This window comes from Pantherophis guttatus, chromosome 3 (assembly GCF_059756535.1).
Source record: "Pantherophis guttatus breed Tessera chromosome 3, ASM5975653v1, whole genome shotgun sequence".
Classification (NCBI taxonomy): domain Eukaryota; kingdom Metazoa; phylum Chordata; class Lepidosauria; order Squamata; family Colubridae; genus Pantherophis; species Pantherophis guttatus.
The window spans coordinates 108,589,452-108,616,792 of record NC_142065.1 but is presented as its reverse complement, the minus strand read 5'-3'; the positions used below and the strand labels follow the sequence as shown (position 1 = coordinate 108,616,792).

The window sequence follows — 27,341 nt, the reverse complement described above, 5'->3', positions numbered from 1 at the left end:
GTTCCTTGTGGTTTGTTTCTCTTGCACAATCCCTGCTCTCTATGACCACTTGGGCTACAAAGGAAAAGCATTTGCCAGGCAAAGGGATGATTAATGAATTGCTGGATGGGACACAAGAAGAGGGAGCCCAAACAGCTGCCAAGAGGAATGAAATGAGGAAGAAATGCTTGCTGACTGCTGAAAACCCTTCAAGAGGCCTAACACTGTTACGGAATTGTAGAGGTAGGAAGGGCTCTGTCCAAAAAGAACAAATGTCAATTCTTGATCCCATAGAAAGAAGAATGCTCTATCAGTCAGGACTGATGGTTAAGACTGCACAGTATTGACTGACTTTGTGGCACTTTTTAATTTGTTTAGCTGGAATGGGCATGGTGGCTCTCCATATGCCCCTTGTATGTATGTGTGCCTTTGAGTGTTGACTCCAGGTGACTGCCTGGACAAGTCTCTACAGTATTCTTGTCTGGTTTTTAGAAGTAGCTTGTCATTGCCTTCTTCTAAGGGCTGAGAGGTCCTAGCCCATGGTCATACAAATGGCTTCCTGTCAAAGGCAGGAATAGACTCACAGTCTAATTTTAAATTTTAATTTTAAATTGGGGTCGAGTATGGAGGATATGATTGAATAAAAGAAAAAAAAGGACATAAGATTTAGTTAAAAGAATCCTATTAAATTGGAAAACTGCCTTATTGAGCGAATTTGTTCCCTAGAGCCCTGGTGGTGCTATAGTTAAAATGTAATATTGCAGGAAAACTCTGCCCACTGCCAGGAGTTTGATCCTGACTGGCTCAAGGTTGATTTAGCCTTCCATTCTTCTGAGGTCAATAAAATGAGATCCAAATTGTTGGGAGCAATATGCAAATAATACTTCTACATTGTAAACCACCCAGAGAGTGTTGAGCCAAAAATCTGTTAGGTCATTGGTAAAAGATTCAGTAGAAGGGTTTGAATAGACATTACACTAGATTAGGTTCTGGCACAATAAATAATGGTGGCTTTGCTTCTAGATAGAATTTGCTTAACCTGAATGTCCAGTATAAAACTGATCTAAGGGTTTTCTTCCGTAATACAATAACTGTCCTTCTGGATTGAAAAAGGTTGAACTGAATCGTCTTGGGGAAAGAAAACAGAATTTTCTCGCCCACTTTTATCTTAGCTGCTGCTTTATAAATGGACTTATTCTAATATTTCTGGCTATTCAATGGTTCATCGAGAAAAGGATTAAGTAAGCAGGAAGGTCATTTGAAGGAAAGCAGGCAGGCAGGCAGGCAGGCAGAATGCAGCATCTGGGAGTATGGCAAGTGTTATATAAAAATCTTACTTCTAGGGATTTAAAGGAAATAGGCTCTTTATGTTCAAGTTCCCAAAATATTTTTTTCTGGCAAGCCCATCTCCCTATCCTGTCTTCTATCTGTATAATATCTTTGTTCTTCTTGACATTGGTTTTTATGTGATGGCTAGTTACATAAGAACGGATCTACAGATTCGTATTGGTTTCATGAACTCTGCCATCAAATATATTAATATTTTCCCAGAATAAAAACATGCAAAGCTGGGAAGAAGAAATCTATAATCAGCACTGGAATTTATTCAGTGAATGGATTGTTTCCAGAACAAAAAGTTGTTAAAAATATTTTGCATTTGTTTTCAGATAGACCATGTCAGTTCAAGGAGGCTCTATTAAATATTTGTCCTAAACCTTGTTTCCCTTGGGATATTGAATGTTGTCCAAACCTCATTTCCTGTTGGAATCAAGTTTATCAAATATTATCCTAAACATTGTTCCATCCTCTCACTATGTTTCACTCTTTGCCTAGATTTGTGGGGAAAAGAACACTACAGAGGCATTGCTAGCAAATCACTTTGGAGAGATTACAACCTTAAATTCCATGAAGACTTGCAGAAGAGAGAGACAAAGAAAGAACAAAAAGCAAGCTGTTTGTAGAGTAAATGGGAAGATAGAACACATGAACCACCAACACCCCCCAAATTTGCAGAATTATCCTTTCAGCCTGGAACTCTTTTAAGCAGAAGGTAAATAGCCATTTGGAAGGAAGACTGTAATAGGGATTGGACTCATAGGGCTCTGGTCTATGAAAAGAGATTTTTGGCAAGTATTTTTTCTTTCTCCATTTCTGCACCAACCAAAAGTACCTCCTCTAAACAATTTCAAAAGTTAGTGTCCTTTTTTCACATTTTATTACATCATTTATTATTAAATATTTTCAGAGTATTCCAAAAAAACAAGTGTTGGATATTTATTGCTTCTTCATTCCAGAAAGAGTTCCAAATTTGATTCCTGGTTAAACTTGCATTTTTGAAAAATCTCCCTCCAAAACACATAAATTTTATATGACAATTAAACTGTGTTTTCTCCAATTATCATTTGATAAGTGTAATGTTTCAATAAAAAAGCCAGGATAGAAGAAATCTGGCTAAATTCATAGCCGTCTGGGTCTTTGCCAGTGGAATAGAAAACCACGTGAGGTTTTGCCTGTTCATTTAAAGCTCTCTGGACCTTGCTTGTCAGTGTCAATTTCCTCCAGATACTAAAGGGACAGTTAGCTTGTTCTAGAAGACAGACACCAGGTAAGAACTGTTCCTTCTCTACTATACTTTTTCTCTTCAAAGCAGCTCATCCTGATTAAAAGAAAACAAGTCTAGAAGGAGAGACAAACAATTCCTGTTTGATGGAAATAGCAGGCAAATGCACAAAACAGTTAAAATTTGTCTCTTACTTACATGTGCATGCACACTGCTAGATGAATTGAAAGCTTCCCAAGATCCTGGTGTCTCTGTATTCATCTGATGTGATTCAATTTAGATTGTAAAGACAGCATTGGAGAAAGGATTATAACTCTTTTTATTTCATTCAAAATCTGAGCCCTCTACAGCTGTTCTATCTAATTAAAAACAGACACAATTTTCCAAAGTTATGGTTTATTTAACTCAATTTCATTTTTTTTTCTTTTCCTGAAGCTAATGCATAATTGCTGACTGTGCTATATGGTAATAAATCAAATTCATATGTATCTGATTCAGGCAGCCTGAAAAAAAAGTATTGCAAAGTTTGACTAGATGATATAACAATAATGAATAGCAAAGCCCTATATTTAATCTTAACCCAAAGTAGTATATCTAAGATATGAGCTGTAGAATTCTTTCTTGCAGACTATTTTATTGAATATTTCTGTATGCTTTTCCTCTTCCTTCCCCATATACCTGATTTTGGTCAATTAATATTTAGCATTTCTTAGATACAAAACTTGTATAGCAATAAACATTTTATGGATTCATTCATACTAAGTATTATAAGTTGCCATGGATAATGGAAGTGCATATCAGGATGTCTTGTAAGTCTACTTCTAAAAAGAAAGCTAGGAGAACAGCTGCATCAGAACAATCCTATTCATTCCATGTGTGCAGACATGTAAGTAGATAGATATCCTTGCCTCACATTCTTGAGTGTCAATGGCAATGAGAGTCTATATGTGCAAAAAGTTCTTCCACTGTGCATAGGACCTATGATTACTATGAGCATGAAAATGGCAAGGGGAAGTTGGCATAATATTCTTCCTCTTTAATGCATTCATTCCATTTATCTTTCACTGTTCTAATGGAATTGAAATTAGTTTTTCTAATCTAGTAAAGCTAGCTGCAATGTATTTCCATTGCTTAATGGCTGGCTTCAGACTCTGTTTTAACCTCTATTTTTGTTGCATGATCCACAGTGTATCTGTTAATATAATACACAAAAGCAAACAAACAACATTATGCTTTAGAGCAGGGGTGTCAAACTCGTGTTGTCATGGTGTCATCACATGACATATCAGGACTTTTTCCCCCTTCACTAAACCAGGCATGGGCATGGCCAGTGCATGACGCATCCAGCCCATGGGCCGTGAGTTTGATAGCCCTGCTTTAGAGTAATGTATGCCCAGTTGGGATATGAATACTAGAAGAGCAAAAATTTTTGAGCTATTAGTGCCTTGGGCAGGAAAAAGGGGGCAGGAAAAAAGGGGCAGGAAAGAGGTAGGAGAATTGGAAAAACATTGCATAAAAGGGCTAAAAGAATAAAAAAGACGGTCAGATAAATGAGTGCACAATAGTAACATGGGAAGAAATGTGTAAAAAATATAGGTGGAGACCTATGATGTACACAAAAAGAAGGAGGAAGCCAAGCTTTCTATTATTGCAGAAAGAAGAGAAAGTGGATACCCTGACTCAGGTTTGGATTAGTCTCTCACTTTCTTTCCAATCTGTTCACGTGATGCTTATTGAATCCACAATGTGATTTGGAGGTCACTTAGTCTTTGGAATGACATTACAAATCACATGGTGGATTGGTGTCAAGGCTGTTTAAGAGTTTCCTTGAATACTTTGGAATGCCACCTAAAATTCTCCTTGTGGAAATCTAATTGAGGCTCTTAAAGTTGCATTCATCACTCTCAAGCTCTGAGAGTTGCATCCAATGATCTGGAGTGTCCTCTTGCCTTTCCACATTACCTGGGTTCATAAGTGGCCCTTTGCTCAAAATAGCCTTTATAAAATCTATCCACAGATATCAGAAATACCTGCATCAGACTGGCCACTTAGAGCATTCCTGAATTAATTTGTTCTGCCTTTCATTCTCATATCGCTGCCTCTCATCGTGGCCACCCCCACTTATACATTCAGCCAATAGAAGAAAGAGCGAGAGGAAAAGGGGACATCAGAAAATAAGAAGGGATGACCTACTCACAAATGGAAATAAATAAATCAGGAAAAAACATCTCTTTTGATAGAAAAGAACTAGAAGCACAGGGAGATGAAGTGATTGGATTTCCTCCTCCTATTTGCGAAGTTTTTTCTTTATATAAAACCTCAACGCTTCTCAAACTGCAGTGCCACTCTTAGTATTTGGTTCTTTCTCTCTGATTCTCCAAATATGGCAAAGAATTTTTAAAGTCTTATTTTTCTGATTTTCCATTTATCTTAACTCAAGTCAAATTAAAGTTTTCATATTCTGTAGATTCCTTGACAGGCAAAGTATCTGTGTTTCCCAAACCTCTTTCCAGTTGACCATCTGTGATTAGCTAAAGATGTCCAGAGTATGAGGTTCAAATCACATTAATTATGTGCAAGATCTGTTAAAGGATGGAAGGGACAGAAGAGGAAGAAATTGAAATTATCTGGGCAAAGGGGAAAGGATCTGAACTTTTATGAAGCATAGGTCCATACTTAAAGCATGGATTCAGTGATCTTTTAAAAATCATGGTGTTTCTGGCAAAAGTAAGCATTTCGCCTTATTGAGCGCTTTGTAAGTGTTAAGAAAAAATATTAATAGAATTTGTTAAAAGGAAATTCCTAAGATAAGTTTTATAATTTCTACCCATTATTAATATAACAAACTGGCAAAGATATTATCTTGAGTTAATAACATTTATTGGAGGCCTTTAGATTTGAAGGAAGGATCTGAATAGGGATCCCCTGCCCTCAAAGAATTATCCTGATCATTCTGTATTGTAGGGACCATGTCAAAGAGAGTAGCAGTTGTTGGTTCTGGAGTAACTGGGCTGACATCCATCAAAGCTTGCCTGGAGGAAGGACTTGAACCCACCTGTTTTGAGCAAAGCAATGACATTGGTGGCCTATGGCGATTCACAGTAAGTAGATAAAAAAATTTTAATTGCTTTCTTATAGAAACAAGTATAATATGCAGGCAAAGTTTGAAAAATTGGAGTTTTGAAATCCTCTTAGGAATTTTCCTCTTCAAAAGAGAAAGAATCCTATAAAGAGTATTTCTCTAAATCTGACAGCAATCCTACCGGTAGGAAAAATGTAGTTGTGTAAAACTTTTTATGAATTGAATTTGTATCTCTTAAACAGCATTCTAACGGCATATGCAGATAAGATGGATAAAAAAAGTTAAGATGGCCATAACTACATGGTTGAATTCTCACCCTGTTTATGTGGATTGGATGTATGATCGACATAAAAAAGTGTAAAGCCTCTCTTATCAACATAACATTCGTCAACAATTGGTCCTAAGAGCCAACCAGGCAAGATGTTAACTGTGTATAAACAATCAACATTTTTATATATAGAGAGAGAGAACTTGCAATCGAATGTTGTGTCTAATTCTAATTTGGCTGTGGGCTGAACCTTCAATACAGTAGAGTTGAACTAAAGATACTTTGGGTATTGCATGAAAAATCTAAATGAACCTTACAGCCCCCCTTCCCCTGATGAACTGCATACTAGTAGTAGTTTCATTTCATTACAGTAATTGATAGATTATGCACTATTAAGCCATTATTTACCCTTAGTCAACCACATAGATACGTCTGCTCCATGATGATCTGTCACTAATCTGATCTTTCAGGTCTTCATCATCACACAGTAATACTTGCTCAAACATTCCCAGTAAATACTCCCTCACTAGGCAAATCTGCCTGGAGACCTACTAGCATAAAAATATTGCCTCAAAATAAGATCACTTTTTATTTTCAGTGTTACAAAGGTTTAATGCATCTTTCTCAACATTGCAAGTCAGCTAATGTCCTAGTAGTCAGTAATAATGGTCCTATTATTACTGACCATTACCAATGAAATATTCTAGACCAGTGGTTCTCAACCTTCCTAATGCCGCGACCCATTAATACAGTTCCTCATGTTGTGATGACCCCCAACCAGGGGTGGGTTCTAAATTTTTTTACTATCAGTTCTGTGGGCGTGGCTTATTTTATGGGCGTGGCTTGGCAATCATGTGACTGGGTGGGCATGGCTAGCTGGTCATGTGACCGGGTGGCCATGGCTATGTGTATAGGGACTACTCAGAGGGCTGAAAAAAGTCATTTCTGACAGATCCTCGCACTTTTGACTGGTCCTCACACTTATGACCATCTTCACATTTATGCCCGTGCAGCATTCTTAACAACCATGTCACTCATTTCACAACTGCTTCTCTTCACCATGGTGATAAGATAGGGCAAAAAATGTAAAATGTGAGGACAGTCGTAAATTCAAGGACTGGTCAAAATTGCGAGGACCAGTCAAAAATAACTTTTTCAGCCCTCCGAGTAGTCCATGTGCACAAAAGGACTACTCAGAGGGCTGAAAAAAGTGATTTCTGACAGGTCCTCGCACTTTTGACCAGTCTTCGCACTTATGACTAGTCATCATGCCCATTGTAGCATTCTTAACAACCGTGTCACTCATTTCACAACTGCTTCTCTTCACCATGGTGACAAGATAGGGCAAAAACGTAAAATGTGAGGACAATCGTAAGTTCAAGGACTGGTCAAAAGTGCGAGGACCAGTCAAAAATAACTTTTTCAGCCCTCTGAGTAGTCCATATGCATAAAAGGATATAGCAATAGAGAGGGATGAAGGAAGGGAAGGGAAATTAGAGTAGGAGTGAGGGTAAGAGAGGGAGGAAGAGAGGAGGAGAAGGAGAAAGGAAGAGGAAGTAGGAAGGAGAAGAAGAGGGGGGGGAGAGAAAGTAAGAAGGAAAGAAAAGAGAGAGGTGGTAGGTTTGAGGAGAAAGATTGCTGTACAATAAAAAAGATGAAAGGGAAGAAAACCAATCCCAAACAAATATAAAGATATTAAGATAAAGAATGAATTGTTAAACTTTAAAGAATAAAAGAGAACAAATATGAATAAATAGCAATAATTAGAAACACACATACAAACATACAATGTATTTTCTTTGAACAGAGTATTTGGCCGGTTCACAAATTTAACCAGTGTTTAGTCATTTCAATTAAATTTACAATTTCTATATTTTCTTTTTGCCATATTTATTCCTCATCTATTTTTTTTTAAAAAATACCCTTCATCCACATCTCTAATCTTAATCAAATTCAATTTTTGCCTTCTATTCTATATTATACCCCTTCCGATTGTCATCTATTTTTATATCCATCCTCACATTGGTTAATTATGTAATTATGTAATACAGTTGTTTAATACAAATTCAACATTTTAATATAAATCAATTAGTTATATAACTATCTTTTTTGTATATCAATCAATATGAACATGAATATTCCAATTATTTCCATGCAATCCAATTTCTTACAAATCAATTAATTATATTTACCAATAATAATAAACCAAATAATTTCCCCCATATATTCCTCCAAACCACAACTTAACCATTTCTGCTTTCAACACAATATACAATTAATAGTATCTCAATTATTACAATTCCCTAGTTAAATAGAGCTTTTTTCTTTTGTGTTTTAAAATCTTGAACCTCCTCTTTTGCCCTAAATTTCCCATTGTTTGAAGTTTTGCACCTATCTTTTTTGGTGAGGAAAAAGAAAAAGAAATCTCTCTCTGCCTCATTTTGTCACGTTGCAGCAAAGACCCTGCTTTACTTTCAGTTTCGTTTTTCAGCATAGCTAGGGGGAAAAAATCTGCTCCTCTCTTTGCAACTAGCAACAGAGCCCTCTGGAAAACAGCTGAGAGCAAACCAGCTGAGAGTCCAGAGGCTGATCAAATCAACTTATGGTAATTAATCTATGCTGAAGCTGAAAGGGGCTGTTTTTTTCTATTTTTGCAGGGACCGGTCTTCTCATTTGTTTTCTTTTTACACTGATCAGCTGTAGGGCGGCCCTTTGAAGCCCCACGGCAAGAATTTAAATGGTTTGTTTCCCTCTAGCCATCAGCTGGAACTCAGAAGGCAGCAATAGATTGGGAGTGGGCGGGGTAAGCAAACGGTGACCGGCGATCCAACAGAGGCAGAGAGTGAGGGTGAGTGAAGGCGTGGGGGGAGGGCGAGAGAGGGCTTTGGCGACCCCTGTGAAATGGCCGTTCGACCCCCAAAGGGGTCGCGACCTGCAGGTTGAGAACCGCTGTTCTAGACTCTCATCCAGAATTGAATATATGACTGTATTCTATGAGTTACTTGTTGCCTAGTGTGCTTTTTAAAACAAATATTTTCTCCGATCACTAAGAGTACTATAAGTAATCCTCCATATTGTTTCTAAACTACTTTTTATAGTTAAATAGCTTTCCATCTGAAGGAAAGAGATTCTCTTTTAGGTAGTCTGTGTTTTCCATACATCAAATTTTCAATTTCTGAAATTTTTTTTGCATAGTTAAATGAAACACAGCTCAGGTTCTTGCAATTTTGATGGTATAGTTTTGGATAGATTTTGTTCTAAGTTCATAGGAAGAATGCAGATAAATGTGAGCAATCAGCTCAAGTCAAAAGTTAGGCCTGTGATCAATATTTGTTCAGAATGCAGAATTGTCACGAGTGTTTCCAGGATTGCTGTGGCTATCTGCCTACTCACAAACAGTATGGTTTTAATCAAGCCATCTGCTGTTGGCAATTACCTGCAAGCCTTCCCCGCCCTAGTTAATTGCAGGTTAACTCCCTATATAAGCAAGGACCTTTTGCTTGCTACCTGGGCCTAGTCTGATCTAGGCCTAAATGCACAGCTCCTGCAGGAAGCTTGTTGCAACGCCGCAGATGGGAGAAGAATGCAGATAAGGACTCCAGACGCCGCTACAGAGAGACTCCCACGGGTGCTTGCCTTTTGCTGTTTTGTAGCATGCAAGCTATCATCGGGACTGCTGTTGCTGGACCTTCTTCCTCCCACAAGCTTCAAGCAATGTTTGCTTTTTGAACTGTTTTTACTTCAGGTGACTTTCAGCTGTGAAGCTCGTGCTGCTCCCACTATGATTGCCTTGATGATGTATCGACGCCGAAGCTGCTTACCTTCATGCTAGCTTTATTCTTTCGTGAACTGTTTTCGGTATTGTGGAGAGGGATCTAGGGAGATAGCCTTGTTTCACATACCCAGATAAGACTTTGTTTTTAATGTGTTTTCTTAAAGACATAGTGCTTTTTAAATGTTTTAAAGTAAATTATATTTTTACACAAGACGCCTCTGTCAGAATCATTTCAGTCTCAGTGTGTTTACTCATGAGCTGGTTCACGGTCCGGGGTACCCCTCAACCCCATTTCGTCACAAGAATGAAGCCTGGCTCTTGTTCATTGTCGAGAACTGATGTTAGAGATACTTAAAGAACCAGTATTACATATCATACATGGTGGCTTTCTGTGTAGAGAATATTGGAGAAAAGGTTATTTTTTATATTCTTTAGGAAACTGTAGAGGAGAGAAAAGCAAGTATCTACAGGTCACTCACCAGTAATTCCTCCAAAGAGATGAGCTGCTTCAGTGACTTTCCAATGCCGGATAACTTTCCAAACTTTCTGCACAATACAAAATTCCTGGAATATTTGCGACTGTATGCAAAACATTTTGATCTACTAAAATATATCAGATTCAAGGTGAGTAGAATTGAATTCCCAAGTGGCCTTATGGACGTATCATACAAGCATTGTTTAAATCACTGTTTTTAAACTTGACAACTCTTAAGATTGTGGATTTCAACTACCAGAATTTTCCAGCCAGCATTTGAAAAACACTGATTTAAATAAAAGAAAATGGAAATCATCTCTGGTATAGCAATAAGCATAATGTATATCTCAGAGGACTACACAACATGTGTATTGTACATTGAAATACATTGACATATATACATGTATATAATTTATATTTGCTGATAAAGAAATAAAGAGAGACTAGTATAGATCTATTTCAAGCTATTTAGCTCTCATCAGCTAGCCATACCCTTACTCGGATTCGAACTTGGGCTGCCTGCATATTAGGCAGTTGTATTACCCTCTGAGCCACAAGTTCAGCTTGAGCCATGGGAGAAATTAAGTGTTTTTCTGTTGAAGCACCTGGTTAACCCCCAATATGGGAGGGAGCATACTGCTTCCCTTTCGCCTTTCAGCTCCAATCCGGGAGTCCTCAAGCAATCGCATGCACGACAAACCATTTTATACCAAATTATATTTGCTGATAAAGAAATAGCTTGAAATAGATCTAAACTAGTCTCCCTTTATTTCTTTATCAGCAAATATAAATTTGGTATAAAATGGTTTGTCGTGAATGCGACTGCTTGAGGGCTCCATCCTGACTGGTAAACTTCCCAATCTAGAGTACTTCCACTTAATCTAGTTTATCTATCTAATTACCCTAGTGGTAAAGGCACCAGACTAGAACTCAGGACACTTTAAGTTCTAGTTCCACTTTAAGCTTAAAAGCTAGCCAAGCCACTCTCTCTTAGCCCAACTTACCTCACAGGTTTGTTGTTGTTGGGGAAATAGAAGAAACTATTAGGTTTGTTCACCATCTTGAGTTATTTATAAAAACAATAAAGACAGGATAAAAATAAATACAGGTAGTCCTATGCTTATGGCTGTAATGGAGCCTGCCCATTACAGTTGCAAGTTACAATGGTCATTAAGAGAAATGTCAAGCCTACTGGGCTCCCCTCCATCCCTGCTCTCCCAAATGAATCATTAAATGAATGTACAGGTTATTAGGTGGAGAACTGGGTGCCTCAGGGGTGGGGCAGACCCTTGGAGGCCTAGTGCAGACTCAGGTCCATCTGCTCCAGGCCTCTCCCACCCTTGAGAGACTTGATGCTCCCTGTCCCTTGGAATTCCCCCAGGCCGAGTCCTGCTAGCAAGCTGGCCTTTAAGCCACGCAACAGAGCCTAAAGGAGCTATCAACTCAGGGAGGAAAGTTATAGCTTGTAGGCCTTAGCCAACTGCCCATCCAGCCACCTGAGGGACCACTCACTTCTAGGGCCAAGCAGCATCCAACTTACCTTTATTTTTTTGCAGAGGAGTCCAGGCCAGGGGAGGTGAGGTGAGGCTTTTGTTGCAGAGACCGCCAGCCTTATGCCAACCTTATGCTAATCTTCTAGCAAGTGGTACTTCTCAAGAGACTGTGGGAGGCTCTGTTTTTTAAGGAGGCTCCCTTTGTTAGAGGCTCTGTTATTTTTAAAAAGGTCCTGTGAGTTTGCTCCCTAGTGTCTCAGTAATTTTTTCACAGTGACTCTCATTCCCAAAATGTGCACTGCTGCAACACCCAAAAGTCTCTGCTTCCTCCAGTCCACAGGAAGAATGATTGGTGTACCGTATTTATTCCTCATGGCAGGTGACATTTAGAGATAAAACAAAGCAAGGGGAATTCACCTTAATTTGTTTCACATAAAATCTGTAAACACAACTCCAACCAATCAGTCTTGTCATTTCTCCTGGCTGAAGAAATGCACATTGAACATGGCAATTGTATAAATCCCAGACTTGTTCTTTTAACTTCATTCAAGGAAACAAAAAGAGACAAGCTATTTCAGCAGCCAACAATTACTATATATAATAACTGTGTCCTTTCTCTGTTTATATATTAGTCTCCAGTTGTCCGTGTAGAAAAATGTCAAAATTTCTCTACCACTGGCCAATGGAATGTGACTATAGAGAAAGATGGAAAGCAGGAATCCTTCACCTTTGATGCTGTCATGGTCTGTACAGGACACCATATAGAAGCATATACTCCACTGAATTCTTTTCCTGGTATGGCTTGGAAATGTTTTTGCAAATCTTTAGAAATAGCACATTCTAGTCCCGGGATCCAGCTATTGGGGATGAGATGAGTTTTGTAACATATCCTTTATGTCCAGTTGTGCAAACAAAATGATGAAAGTAAATCATGTAATATTCTTTATTTTTATATTTATTTATTTATTTATTTATTTATTAAATTTATATACCGCCCTATTCCTAAGGGACTCAATATAATAGCAACCTCACATTTTGACTTCTTTAAAGAGGGAAGGAATTGAAATTCTACATGGAGGAGAAAGGACCAGAATCTGGTATATTAAAACCAATTTTTTGCAGCCTAAAATTATTGTACTATAGTTGTGGTTTGCTTCATGGCAGGTTTTGAAAAGTTCAAGGGGAATTCATTCCACAGCCAAAATTACAAGGATTCAGAAGGATTTGAAGGGAAGACTGTTGTGATCATTGGAATGGGAAATTCAGCTGCTGACATTGCTGTGGAGATCTGCAAGAAAGCAAAGAAGGTAAAGTGAGAGTAGGTTATTTGGGGGAGGTTATAATATTTCTTTTGCAGCAGGCCCAAAGCATGAAAGTAGATGACTCAATTCGAAAAGAACATTCATGCACGCACACAAGAGAACAGGAATAGGGGAAGTGAAAGTGATACAGAAAAAAATGCACACCATATTCCTGGTTTTGTTTTGTTTTTTACAAAAACAAATGGTTAGAAGGGATCCTTGAAACAAGAGTAACATGATAGCGGATCATGCATCCATCAGTTTTTTACAAAAAGAAAAAATTCCCTAGGCCTTCTCTGCATTTCTTGAATTGTAGAATCCATTTGCCAAAACATAAAATCCAATCTAGTTATTGGAAAGCAAAACAAATTCATTCCTGACTTCATCAAAACCACCTGAAGTGTATAAGTGATTTCACTTTTCAACTGTGCAAACACTTTGACTCATGTAATAATTCTGGAATAAACTCAGAATTTGCCAGATTAAAATAATCCCACCTATTTTGTACCCGAATGGATTATCAAGGAAGGGAAGATAATTCCCCTTCTATTTCAGTGTGCCAGAAAACAGATAAACCACAGAAAAAATAATGCAAACAAATGAGTTTTAAATGTCTCAGGACAAACACCATAGAAAAAGGCAAAAGTGATTTGCTAAATTCAAATGAATGATATTCCAGCCCAATTCAGAGTGCTAATCTTGCTCCTCCTGTATCCTTCCCTGTATATATTGCTTTTTGAATAAGATGTACTGCTTTCATCACAAATTTCACATATTTTGAAATTTGTTACAACAGTTGAATATTATGACCTTCATTAGAACCAGATAAACTTTACAACTTTCTAAGTGTTTGAATTATTAAGAAAACTATTTCAAGCTAATTTAATGGTAAAGGTATTTTCAAAGAGCTAAGGATGTTTAAGATCTCTGAGCATTCACTGAACTTATAGCCACATTAAGTGCTTTTCATTTCTGAGCTTTAAGGTATTAACATTTTCTTTTCTCAGATCTTTGGATTTTCTTTGGACACTGAAATCTCAACGGAGTGAAAAATGAGTCTCTATCCTTCTTTCCTCAAATTTGCTAGATTTTATGTATTTTGCCCTATTCTCTGACTTGGTATCATGGTTCTGTAGTATTTTTATTTTCATCTTTTATTTGGATAGGACATATCCACTAGGTGGGACATATTGGAATCCCACACCTCTACCAGCAAAGCACAAAATTACAAGATAATCAAGAGTTAAAATCTATAGTACCCCTAGTGTACAGCATGAGTTTGAAGTGTATGCTAAAAAAAGCTGTTTCTTTGAGAATCAAAACAATAATAACACCTCTAATTATAAATTAAATGATTAAAAATAACAGAAGACTATAGAAAAGTTCATACTTATAGAGTGGGAAACGATCATGAGAGCATCATGTACCTATACTCAAATGTTGTAGTAGACTAAGGAAAAGAAAGTTGGTTTCAGGAAAAGGATAGCATCAAAATAGATATCTTCAACCCTTCTCTTGTGGTTATATAGGTAGTCCTCAGTGCCAGGGGAGGCACCTGGGTGATGAGTCGAGTATATGACAATGGCTATCCCTGGGACACCATCTATCACACTCGCTTTCTTAATTTTATCCGAAATTCTATCCCGTGGTTTCTTTTGAAATGGATGACAGAACAGAAGATGAATCAATGGTTCAATCATGAAAACTATGGCTTGGTGCCTCAAAACAGGTATATGAGGAGAAATGTATATTTGTCATGAGACTGTCTTTATAGTTATTGCTAGTTATTACAACAATCATTTGCAAAATTAGTAATTTAACCTTAAAGCTAGTCAAGGTTTTGAATTGTGCTGAATTTTGTCTCCTGTACCATTCTGCAAAACTAAGCAAAATTGAATTAGTATGTCGCTTAACATAAATTATTATAAGTAAAGTTAAATAATCTTTGACTATCAGTATTAGCTTCCATTTATTTCTATTTTGAAAAACCATATGCAATTCCCACTTTAAAACTCAGGTGTCTGTAAAAATATGTTTCTTACTGTGTCAGCCCTGGAGGCCATCTTTTTCTTTGGATCTTCAGGGCTGCCGCACTTAGTGCTGTGGGAAACTGGGAGGGGGGATTGCGTGGAGTTGCAGAGATAACTAAACATAATATTCTTTTCTCTGAGAGCCAAGGACATTCTGCCTGCACCTGGAGCGACATGACTGGAAGGCATCTCCAGTTGGGACGGTGCATTGACTGGCCCTGCACCCACATGATGGTCATGTGGGTGCAGGGGAAGGGACTTGGACTTTCTTTTGGGTGGGGAAAATCTGGAAGCTTTTAGATTTGGGTTTTCCCAGATGTGCCAATATGACATCTCTAATAAAATGGAACTTTGAGGAACCCTAACAATGTCTTCATGGATCACTTTTGTTGCCTTGCTGATCAGGGTTCTGACCAATGCTCTAATGAAAACATGAATCTCAAGCCGAGGTTCAAAAGAAATCCAGTTATTTATTAGGCGCGTCATGTCGGCATGTACCAAGTGAAGCCAACTGTTAGGGTTCCAAGTAACACCCCCAACGAAAGAAGACTCCAAGGCTACTTCCTCAAAGTACCATTTTATTTTTATTATGCTTTGTTTTGATTGAGGTGCAATCTCCCTGATACAGCTGTGAGGCTTGATTCCCCATCCCCCTGCCGTGCACATGTGCAGGGGCTGCATGCACATTGCATTTTGAGGGTTCAGGCACACATGTGCACATTTGTGCACTTGCACGCACGCTTTGGCATGCAAGTCCGGAAAAGGTTAGTCATCACTGCCTTAGAGTATGTAGGAGAAGCAAGTGTGGTGTCTTTCAATGACTTAATAGTCTTCCAATTGTCTTAATTGCAAGTGTATTTATATACTACAGTTGTGTAGGAAATCAGGCTACTTTATGTGGGGAAATCAAGCCTTCAAGAGTCTAGTTTCCACTTTCAAGTTTTTTGTTTCTTTTTTTTAAAAAAAGGAACATTAACAACATATGCATTTTCTCAGGTATGTACAGATGCAGGTTTGAAATAAATAGTGATTCATACCTATGCAGGGACAAAGCGAGAAATATGTTTTAAAAAGGTTTTAAAAATGTTTTATCTTTTCAACAAATCCCTCCCATCTCTACTTACAGAATTAAAATGGGAGAAAATCTTGCAAAACAAATTTGAAGTTCCTCTTCCTATTTTCCCCATAACAACAAGTCTATGAAGTTTATTGGGCTAAGACCGTGATGACAAGCCTATGGCACACGTGCTGGAAGTGGCACGCAAAGCCATCTCTCAGGGCATGCCAGCCATCGCCCGTTGCTCTTCCGAGTTCCGGCTCACACATGTGTGCCCACCAGCTGGTCTTCACGTGTGCTAGAGTGCCAGAAACTGGAAGAGTAGCTCCCTGGCGTGCATCCACCCACTGGGTAGCTGAGCTTTTGGTTTCCGGCATGTGCATGCACGCCAGGGAACTGCTTTTCCAACTTCCGGCACACCAGCGCATGCGCACTAAGGAGTTGCTCTTCTGGTTTCCGGTGCTCACCCCCCCCACATGTGCGCACGCTCCCACTTCGTTACTTGGTGCTGAAAAGGTTTGCCAACACTGGGCTAAGAGGTTGTGACTGCCCTAAAGTCACCCAGCAGGCTTTCATGCCTAAGGCAGGACTATAACTGACAATCTCTTGGTTTCTAGCCTGATGCCTTAACCACGAAACTGAACTGGCTCTTTTCAAATTTTTAATTAATTTTCAATTAAACATTTTACAATTTAAAATTAAGTTTAAAACTAGTTTAGAAGAAAAATGGGAGATGTCATCAAATTTTAGTGGGGAAAGCCATTTTGTATAGTGTGAGTTGTTATAAAACTGAGGAGCAATGATATTAGCATAGATTGGCTTAAGAAAACTAGAATGAGTTCCTGAGGGAAGATAATGTTTACCTTCTGGGAAATGCTCTTCTCTTCATTGAATATTACAAAATTGAATTCTACAAAGTATTATGAAAAGTCAACTGGTGATAATATATGTTTTCCATCTATTGTTTGGTACATATTAGGTACTTGATGAAAGAACCAGTGTTCAATGATGACCTGCCAAGCCGTATCCTGTGTGGATATGTGATTGTGAAACCACTTGTCAGGCAATTCACAGAAACCTCAGCCATATTTGAAGACGGGACAGTGCTGGAGAATGTAGACACTGTCATCTTTGCAACAGGCTATAGTGTTACATTCCCTTTCCTGGACAAATCAGTCCTTGAGGTAGAAGATAATCGTGTCCCACTGTATAAACATGTCTTCCCTCCTCATCTGGAGAAGCCAACCTTGGCTGTTATTGGTCTCATCCAGCCCCTTGGGCCTATTATACCCACTTCAGAACTGCAGGCACGCTGGGCTACAAGAGTCTTCAAGGGTAAGATTATAAAGAGGATGAATATTTTATATAAAATGATGCCAATAGTGGGCATCCTGACCTGCAGAGTATAGAGGGATAACATGCTGACTTAAAAACCTTGAAATCCAAAATTTGATACAGGATAATAATAAAACGAAATGAAAAAAACTATACTTACTCAAGGTACATGTAGTCCTGAAATTACAACCATTTGTTTAATAATAGTTCAAAGTTACAATGGCTTTGGTAAAAGTGACTCATGTCTTCTACTCACACTTAAGACCATTGCACCATCCTTGTGGTCATGAGATTGCAATTCAGGCATTGGAAACTGGCTCACATTAACAATGGTTGCACTCACGTAATTGCCATTTGCAATCTTTTTTGTTGATTTTCAACAAAAAAATGACAAAAATGCCAATTGGAGAAGCTGAATTTGCTTAACGACCATATGATTTTCTAGATGATTCACTTACTGTCTTCAGTAAAAATTGTTGCAAGTAAGGTCCATCTCGACTTACAACCACAAAAATTGATTACAAACATTCTGGTCTCAATTATGGTCACAAGTCAAAGACCAACTGTAATATATATTATTTACTTATATAAACAAACCAGAATTTATTTGAAGTTGATAAACCACCGTTTGAAACATTGGTTTGCTGTTGGCTTTTTGATAACAAGTGCAGTTTAAAGGTCCACCAAAGTTGCAGCCTTTTTACTTCTAATACTTATTAAATATAATTTAATTGATATTTAAGTTTATTTTTTCTTAGCAATTTTTATTTTATTCAAAAAAAGTTAAAATATAAAACTCAAAGAAATTTAAAAACAACAACAAACAAAAGACACAAAGCATGCAAGACATTAAAAAGTGCTTTAAAAAGGAAAAGAAAAACCCCCATCACATATACACATATTATCCCCCTCTAGGTTGAGTATTGATTAATACATGGCTACACTATTAGTTCCAAACCCTTGTGAAACAGATCCCCCAATTTTTAAAAAACTAATAAATCTGTTTGCAAACAAAATTCTTACTGTTAACAGTAAGCACAATAATAATGAAAAGGACAATATTAGAGTTTCAAAATCCTCTGTTAACAGACTGTTATTGTAATCAATTTGTAGAAAATTTACCATGGCATCTTATTTATCCCAAATCATCCCCAAAATTAAGAATAATTCATCCTGGATCAAATATCCACATTTGTTTCTTGATTTCATATTTATCAGTTGTTGTCTAGTTAACTATAATACATTCAATCTCCACAATCAGTCTATCTTCCTAATAAAGTCTAGATAAAAGTGATTTTCAATTAAGCGTAATCAATCCATTCCCTAATCTCAGCTAGTCCTCCTGCGAAAAACCAATTTGTCACTTTTCCACATCAGGCTTCTGCTATTGTAAACAAATGCACACTTGAAGTTCAAAGAGATGTATGGAATCAACTCAGTTCTCTGTACAATCAATATCTCTTTGATCTACAGATTTCAAATCAGATTCCTCCAAAGCTACACGCCTCCGAATATTTTCCACGACCATTATCATCCCATCAAACTTTTTAAAAAAGCTTTCAACTAAAAGTTGTATGGTGCCAAAATGTCTTTTCTGAGATTTCAGCCACTGCTTCTCTGTCCTCTGAAACATTGTTGCTCTATGAAGCTTAACCAGAGAACAAAGAAGCTGATTTCGATAGATTAAAAAAAATTAAAAAGAAACAAACTTCAAATATTTTGCAAATTAAAAAGGAACAAAAAACCTTGTGGTGAGAGTCCAAATTAATGTAAATAAATGAAAACACTTCATAATCCACAAGCACACTGAAAACAAAAGTTATTTAGAACAACAGCATAAATCAAAGGAAAAAGAAAAAAGAGAACAGCTAAAGCCCAGAAGGGGGTTGACATGAATTAGCATTCAGCCAGCCGGTTTACTTTTAAAGAGAAAAAGCAAAATAAAAATTCAAAAATTGAAATTAAAATGGAAGCATGCTTAAAAAAACCTGAAATGCCAGCAGGAAGAGATGGATGTCCAAGACTTTTTGACCACTCCCAAAGGGAACTGGAATCTTCAAGATTCCCCTTCCCAAATGGGTCCACAGCTGTCCCAAAGTCATACTGGCTCATTCCTAAATGCTCCTATTCAAATCCAGGGAGCAGCACTGCCAGAGAGCCACTCTAGGCCTGCCTGCCCTGGCCCTCTCAAAGTCTCCACCACCCCCAAGATGCCCCATTCTCCACTTTCCAAACCTTGGGTCCAACAGGCCTTTTTCCCACTCCCATCAGGTCCCCTCAGGTTATAGACCTGATTCCCACCCCACTCCTCCTCCTCCCTTACCTTTTGAAGAGCTCCAAGGCCTTCCAGAGCACTGGAATCAATTGTTTCTTTACACATCAACATGGCAAGGATAGGCCACAGTCATAAACTCTGGTCATGACATGGTAGAGTTACCAGTTAGAGAATATATCATTTTGAAACCAGGTTTGCACCATTGTTTTGGCAGATCTGATTTGTGTTTATGCTTCTCCCAGGCCTCTCATCAGATGTAGGGTTAGAGCTCCTCAGAAGTACAAAGAAAAACCAATCAGGATTGGCCAATCAAGACAGAATTTTATATTTATTGGCAAATTTGGCTTGTTCTACCAATCCTGGTTAAAAGAACACATGGTTTAGTCTGGGACATATGAACAGTGATGGGCTGCAACCAGTTTAACAACTGGTTCTGTGAGCGCGGGCTTCGTGCACATGCACGCTTAATACACTTGTGCACAGCGTTCAAAATACAGCAATTTAAAGCTCAGCTGCTTACCTTCTAAGGCAGCCCCAGTAAGTAGAACAGCGGAGGCACGGAAATCAGCTGTACTGCACGAATCAGCTGAGTCAGAAAGAAGGAAATATAGGACAGCATAGGGCAGGGGTGGGGCCAGCTGTTCGTCGGAACTACCAGTTCACCTGAACCAGTTCGAACCGGCAGCAGCCCACCACTGCATATGAACTCAGACACTAATCCTAAATTACTCAGTGAGCTTCATAATTTTCCCTGGTTCTCACCCAACAAGATTTTAGCCTAGGAAGCTAGTAATGACAGACTAGTGAATTTATGGCTGAAATCTGAAACATAATTATTGCTACTGTCAGGTGTGCTTCCTTCAAAGTCCAGGAAAGAATGACCCAAACTCCATTCTTTATAGAAAAAGGTACTTTTACTAGAAGATGAAGGGAACGCAACCAAAGGAAAGCAGAATCTAAGGCAATACGTGCGAAAATTGCATATAGAAAGCATCCCCTCCCACTGTCCACCGTAAATCATCCAATCCAAAGGTCTCCCAGGGGTCAGGTGGAAGCACACGTCTGGCAGCGTCATCAATCAGGAATGCCACGACCGTTGGCCCGACGGCAGCTTCAAAGATACAGTCCGGTGGCTTAACTATCGGTTTCGTTTTCCTCCAGCACGCTTCCCCCCCCCCCCATGCTACCCAGCTCTCCCCCTCCCGTTACTATGGCAGCCAAAGCAGAAAAGGTGGAGGCTGACAGCTACTATATGCCAGATTTTGGGTGATTTTGTATGTTCTAAAACAATAAGGGCAAAGAAGATAGAACAATAGGGATTCTTTCCATATTTTGATATCTTGGAAATAATTATCAGGAAAAAGAAAGGAAAAAGAAAGATACATAAACATATGACATACATAAAGAAGGAAAGGAAAAGGAAAGATATATAAACACAGAAACATATTAACTCCTTCCAATCATAAGCACTGAGTAGGTTTTAGCCAATAATAATGCAAGGCATGACAAAATTCTTGATAAGAAAGAGGCCTGTTTCTTTATAAAACAGTGTATACTGAAGCTTTGCAGAAGTTACCTTTATATATTCCTTAAATCAAGAAACATGAACTCTGGCTAAGATAAAAGAATAGCTGGTTAGAACAAGTGATGGCTTTTGCTTCCCTTTGTAGCCTGCCTACTTCACACAGAAGTCTATATTTCTCTCAGTTTTGTGCATCTTTAAAAATAAAAGAAGATGGAGAAAAAGAAAAGTATCACAATCTTCCAGGTCTACAACTTTTAAACTTTTTCAAGCTCTGGAACTTGTTAGATAAAAGAAAAAAACTTGATATGGTAGTAAACAAGGTACTAGTGATAGAAAACTGGCTGAATTTGAGTGAACTATTTTTTAAAATCCTTAGACTCACAGAATCCCAAGGTAATTTTGCACTAACACACTTTACATTTGCAAACAAGGGTTTGTGTACTGTGGAATACTTAACAATTAAGTATCCTATGGTTTCTATGTGAGTAATTCTTCAATATGCTCTTTCTTGACCAAATCAGAATAACTTATTCATTGATCTGATTGATTCTTCTAGTATCTTTTGCAACAATCCCAACTGTCATTTTTAGAAAATCCTGAGGTATAGCAATTTCAATACTCAGCATGTGGTCAATGGAATTACAGCCACTGCAATAGGGTATCCCAAGGTTCTGTCTTTGGCCCAGTTCTCTTCGACATCTTCATAAATGACCTAGATGAGAGAATTGAAAGGGAGATCATCAAATTTGTGGATGACACTAAGCTGAGGGAAATTGGTAACACTTTGGAAGAGAGACTCAAGATTTGGGATGATCTTGACAGACTTGGACTAACAAGTTGCAAAAAGTGAAAAAAGTAAGGGCCTGCACAGGTACAGAATAGGCAATATCTGGCTCAACTGTAGTACTTGTGAGAAGGATCAAGGAGTTCTAGTGGATCACCGCTTCAGTATGAGCCAGCAGTGTGCTGCAGCTGTCAAAAAAGTCAATTCAGTTCTAGGCTGCACCAACAGAGGGATAGCATCAAGGTCAAAAGAAGTGATAATAACTCTAAATAATAAGGCTACAGTTACTGTGTCCCGTTCTGGCCACAATATAAAAAAGATGCTGAGACCCAGAAAGAATGCAGAGAACAGTAACAAAGATGATAAGTTTGTCTAGAGCCGTGATGGCGAACCTATGGCACGCGTGCCACAGGTGGCATGCAGAGCCATATCTGTGGGCAGGCAAGCGTTGCCCTAGCTCAGCTCCAGCGCACAAGCGTGCTCTGGTCAGCTGATTTTCAGGCCTTCTGGGCCCACCGGAAGTCAGGAAACGGGGGTTGGGGAAGGCTGTTTTCGCCCTCCCCGGGCTCCAAGAAAGCCTCTGGAGCCTGGGGAGGGTGAAAAACGGGCCTATTGGGCCCACTGGGCCATTGTGTGCCAAAAGCGGGGGAAGCGCGGGGTGTGTGTGTGTCATCCGCGCATGCACGGGGACGGGGCACATCGAATTATGAATGGGGGCAGATGCATGTGTGACCCCCCCTGCATTCCCCCCCACACTTTTGGCATGTGACGGCAAAAAGGTCACTGGTCTAGAGCCTAAAGTGCAGGATGAACAGCTAAGGGTATGTTTAGCCCAACGAACAGAAGGATTAGGGTTGATAGCTGTCATCCAGTACTTGAGGGGCTGACATAGGGGCTGAACTTATGCTCCAACATATCTGAGGGTAGGACAAGAAGTAAAGGACAGAATCTCATTCAAGAGAGATCCAATCTAATTTCCTGATAGTGAGAACAGTTAATCAATGAAACAGCTTGCCTTCCAGAATTGTAGAATTGTGGATGCTCCATTGCTGCAGGTTTTCAATAAAAGATTGAACAATCAATCAGGATGGAATAAGGTCTCCTACCTTGGCCAAAAAGATACATTTAGGAAGCTCAAGAATGGATTGGACTCTTCTACTGTTGCTCCCTAATATTTATGGCTGTGAAATAGGAAGTTTAGGATTAGAAGCCATTGATAACCCAATCCATCACAAATCTGGTCCACTTTTAAAACCATCTAAACTGCTGACCACCACCCAATGCAAGTGAATTTGACAGGTTAATTGTATATAAGCTAAAATAATAAACCAATAAAGGAGAATATTTGTAACTCAGGGTTGAAATGAGGGGTCTTTAGTGCTCTCTAAACTTTGTTGTTTTCTTGCAGACTGATGATATTAACTAACTGGGTAATGAAACTTCTGCAAGAAAACAACAAAGTTCCGAGAGCATCAAGGATCCTTCAAAATAGTAAATGACAGCAAAGGAAAGAATAAAAATGCCTAGTGCAGCTATATAAATTGTATTCCTAATTGTCCATGAAGTGATGGCAATGTATGTATATAGGTTTGTGTATGTGTTCATTGTTAGAATATAAAAATATTGTATGCTTGCCCTTTTAATCCTCATTTCTCCCCCCAAAAATTTCATCATTGAAGCAGTGAATGACTTTTCCATTTTTTAATTCAGAAGTACATTTTAAGTAAACACAGACAAAGGCATTAATACAGAGAGTATGGGAAAACTGAAGAAATAGTAAGAGGAAGTGATATTAAAATTTTCCTCTGCTACTGTCACCCACTTTACATGCTCTAAAAACAATGACATATAATCTCTCTATATTAGTTATCAAAATTATAAGAAAAAGTAGATGACAGTGGTAATGATTATAAAAACAATAGCAACCACATCCAAGAGGCAAGAGTGAGTTATAAACCAATTAAGCTTATGCATGTGTATGCCTTATGTAAAATTGGAATGTACTATACTGAGATGACTATTCTGCTATGATGTCTTCTGAGAGGCTTAAATGACTTGTTCAGACTCAAACTCTCCCCCCTCCCCCAGGGTTAAGCCTTCTGCCTTCAGAGCGTTCCATGATGGCTGATACTATTAAAAGAAATGAGAAGAGGACTAAGTGGTAAGAGAACTCTCCTAGGCATTGGCATATGTGGAGATGGTAAGGGGCAGTAAGTAATGAAAGTTGTGTTGTAATGATTACAGTGCAAACATTGCCCATTATATATTTGCATGCAATATCATCATGCAAATAGAAGAAAACAGAAGTTGCCTTGTGACATCACAACACACATTTTGACATTTGGCCATCAGCATGGTTAGGACTGGATAGTTATATTCCTAAAGAACATTGATCTTCCTTATTTGGAGACACTTCTCCATCTTATAAAGTTTCCCAAATGGGAACAAATTTGAAGGGACTAAACATGATGATATGTTAATAATCTCTGCTATAGATCAGTGGCCTTTGATATTTTTAAATAGTTTAACTTGAGAGAAGTATCAGGAAACATGCTTTGGCATGGATTTATAACATTAAAATGTTATAATTATATTTATTTGCTAACCATGAAATAATTAAGAATGTTTTCATATCAATAATGTAAAACCAAATATCAGCAGCTTATCAATTGATTAGTAAGGAGAACTGGATAGTAGCATTATTAGTTGGTTTTCTTGTTTCAAGCTCTATTATCTAGACTTTTATTTAGTGACTATTTCTATTCGGACACAAAATGCTGCAGGGAAGAAAGCAAATACAAAATGTAGGATTGAGGGTTTTTACTTTTTAAAATAGGAATAGTCCAATCAAGTGATCAAAACATGGCATTTAAACATTATTTTTATTAACATTCCACAATATTTTAATTCACTTCGTACCAAGGATATGTGGTGAGTGGGAGGGATAGAATTGACAATCTGCTGTTGGAAGGGGAATAATTATTTCCATCACAGAAACTCCTCTCAACTACTGTCTCTTTATTTTCCTCACCCACAAAGGTTTGGCACCAGCCGCAGTCAGTCAATCCAAACTGATTTCATTGATTACCTGGACGAGCTTGCTGCAGCCTTGGGATCAAAGCCAGATCTATTCTCACTGCTGTTGTGGGATCCCATACTGGCTTGGGCCATGTTTTTTGGACCTTGCAACCCTTTTCAGTTCCGCTTGAAAGGGCCAGGAAAGTGGACTGGAGCCAGGGATGCCATCCTCACCCAGAGAGAGCGGATCATTAAACCCACAAAAACACGAGTTGTGAGCAGCTCTTCAAACCACACTCTGCTCTCCCTGCTCACAGCCATTGGTCTCCTTGGTATCTTGGCTGCATTTTTCCTTTTCCTTGTTCAGCACTGATGTCCATCCTAAAACATTAGTGACAATTGCTTATGCCAAAACCATGCTTTCTATTCCTCTAATGAGCACCATCACAGATTTATTATCTATTACACCTTATTTCTGTATGCTCACAAACATAAAAGAGGATCTTTTGAGCAATTTCCTGGGAAATTATGAACAAGGAAGAGATATGGAAAATGGGGGGATGCAAGAAAGAAAAAGCTATTTTTTTTTTTAAAGAAAGGGAAGTAAACATGCCAAGTGCAGCTTTGGCATGTAGATGCTCCTACAACATGCCTATTTTTCTGATTCCTTTTAACATTAGATAGCAGTGTGAATTGCAATTCATTCTTGAATTTAAAAAAAGGAGTAAATTTGGATTTCATACTTGAATCGTAAAATGCTATCCGGAACATGTCTGTTAATGTCTAAAGGCAGAAATATACAGTATATTTAATGAAATGCTGTGATATTCCTCTATGGGGCCTTGCTCAAGGAGCTTAGCTTTTATACAGAATTTGCCATCATGCTTGGTGTAGTATAAAGTGTGGCTTAATATTTTATGCAAATTCACCGAATTTGTCTTTATACAATAAATCATGGACCAATAAATAAAGATCTTTTACTTCTTAACTGAAAGAGTACAATATGTAGTGGGAACGAAAAGTTTAAAGAGGATGATTTTTCAATCACCTTCAGTAAGAGAATTTTCAGATTGTTGTGCAGATCAAAATGAGATGCGTGCACACCCCATCAGATGACATTGTAGGTTTAAGCTTAAGAAAACAAGAAAATCCTGTTTTCCTGTGTTTCTCCATCAATTGGTTTTATACAGATTTTGTTTCCCTGTGCTTAATAGGTAGTCTCTGCCCTACTAGGAGTGTCATAGCTGGTCTGCCTCCCAACCCAAATTCTCCGATTATAGCAACATTGACTAGACTGGACAAAGGAACCAAATATCAAGAATCTTAACATGACAACATAAATAATTTTAAGGAGGCTGAAATCAGGCGTTATAGTGAGCAAAAACATGGGTTCATCATATATTATTTCCTCTTCAGTTTCTCTAAAGAATTATTACTGGTCAGCAGCCAAATAGTAACTAGTTGCCAATTCTCTGGGCACAAGTATTGCTAAAAAGAATTACCAGTAGTACTTATTGACTGAAAGTTCATTACAAATAAATATGATCCATCCTCCCCGTTTCCCAATTTCCAAAAAGATCTGAAATACTCAGAACACCCCAGAATAGTTTTAAATGGAATAATTAAATTTAATCAAATCAAATCAAATCAGAGATTCTAGAAAAAGTGCAGAGAAGAGCAACAATGTTGCTAGGGGGCTGGAACTAAAACATATGATGAACAGCCATTCCCTGCAGGAACTGGGTATGTCTAATCTAATGAAAAGAAGAACGAGGGGTGACATAATAGCAGTGTTCCAATATTTGAAGGACTGTCACAGAGGAATCAACCTATTCTCCAAAGCACCAGAAAGAAGGACAAAAAGTAACAGATGGAAACCTATAAAGGAGAGATCCAATCTAGAACAAAGGAGAAATTTCCTGACAATGAGAACAATTAATCAGTGGAATGGCTTGCCTCCAGTGATTGTTAGTGCTCCATCACTGGAGGTTTTTAAAAAGAGATTGGACAGCCATTAGTCTGGAATGATATAGGGTCTCCTTCTTGAGCAGGGGGTTGACCTAGAGGGCCTCCAAGGCCCTTCCATCTCTGTTATTCAGTATTTTGTAGAAAAATCTTGCCATCATAAAATCCTTTCAATCTGAAAATATTCAGGGTTGTTTTATCTGTTAAAAAAAAACCCTCAGAACAAAGTTCATTGAATTATACAAAAGTATACAGCTTACTCCAAAACTTCAAAAAGATATAAAACGGTAAAGGAGGAAGGGATGGCCAAGAAACAGGAGATAGAAGAGAAACAATTGCAAGCTGAAGCTGACAATTAAGGATGGACAATCTTTGGAGGCTGTTCAGGTTTGCGAATCTCTGATACATTTGGAGGAAGT

At 38.2% G+C, this 27,341-nt stretch overlaps 1 protein-coding gene across 2 annotated transcripts; it reads left to right on the top strand.

The window, feature by feature from the left end:
- The first annotated feature begins 1,962 nt into the window (after positions 1-1,962).
- Positions 1,963-25,945, top strand: LOC117661222 (dimethylaniline monooxygenase [N-oxide-forming] 2). 2 transcript variants are annotated; one of them, XM_034409843.2, is made up of 9 exons: positions 1,963-2,029; positions 5,504-5,640; positions 10,100-10,288; positions 12,265-12,427; positions 12,797-12,939; positions 14,463-14,662; positions 17,000-17,355; positions 24,028-24,100; positions 24,979-25,945. In XM_034409843.2, the coding sequence occupies exons 2-9, from the start codon at positions 5,509-5,511 to the stop codon at positions 25,328-25,330; spliced, it is 1,608 nt and encodes a 535-aa protein (XP_034265734.1). In that variant the 5' UTR covers positions 1,963-2,029; positions 5,504-5,508; the 3' UTR covers positions 25,331-25,945. The 2 variants fall into 2 exon arrangements, with proteins under 2 accessions (XP_034265734.1, XP_034265732.1); XM_034409841.2 differs by lacking the exon at positions 1,963-2,029 and adding an exon at positions 2,496-2,584.
- The last annotated feature ends 1,396 nt before the right edge of the window (positions 25,946-27,341 follow it).

Coding starts and splice junctions, on each gene's coding strand:
- LOC117661222 (XM_034409843.2), top strand. CDS start 5,509: ATGTCAAAGAGAGTAGCAGTTGTTGGTTCTGGAGTAACTGGGCTGACA. Junction 5,641..10,099: donor GTGGCCTATGGCGATTCACA/GTAAGTAGATAA, acceptor TATATTCTTTAG/GAAACTGTAGAGGAGAGAAA. Junction 24,101..24,978: donor AATGAGAAGAGGACTAAGTG/GTAAGAGAACTC, acceptor TCACCCACAAAG/GTTTGGCACCAGCCGCAGTC.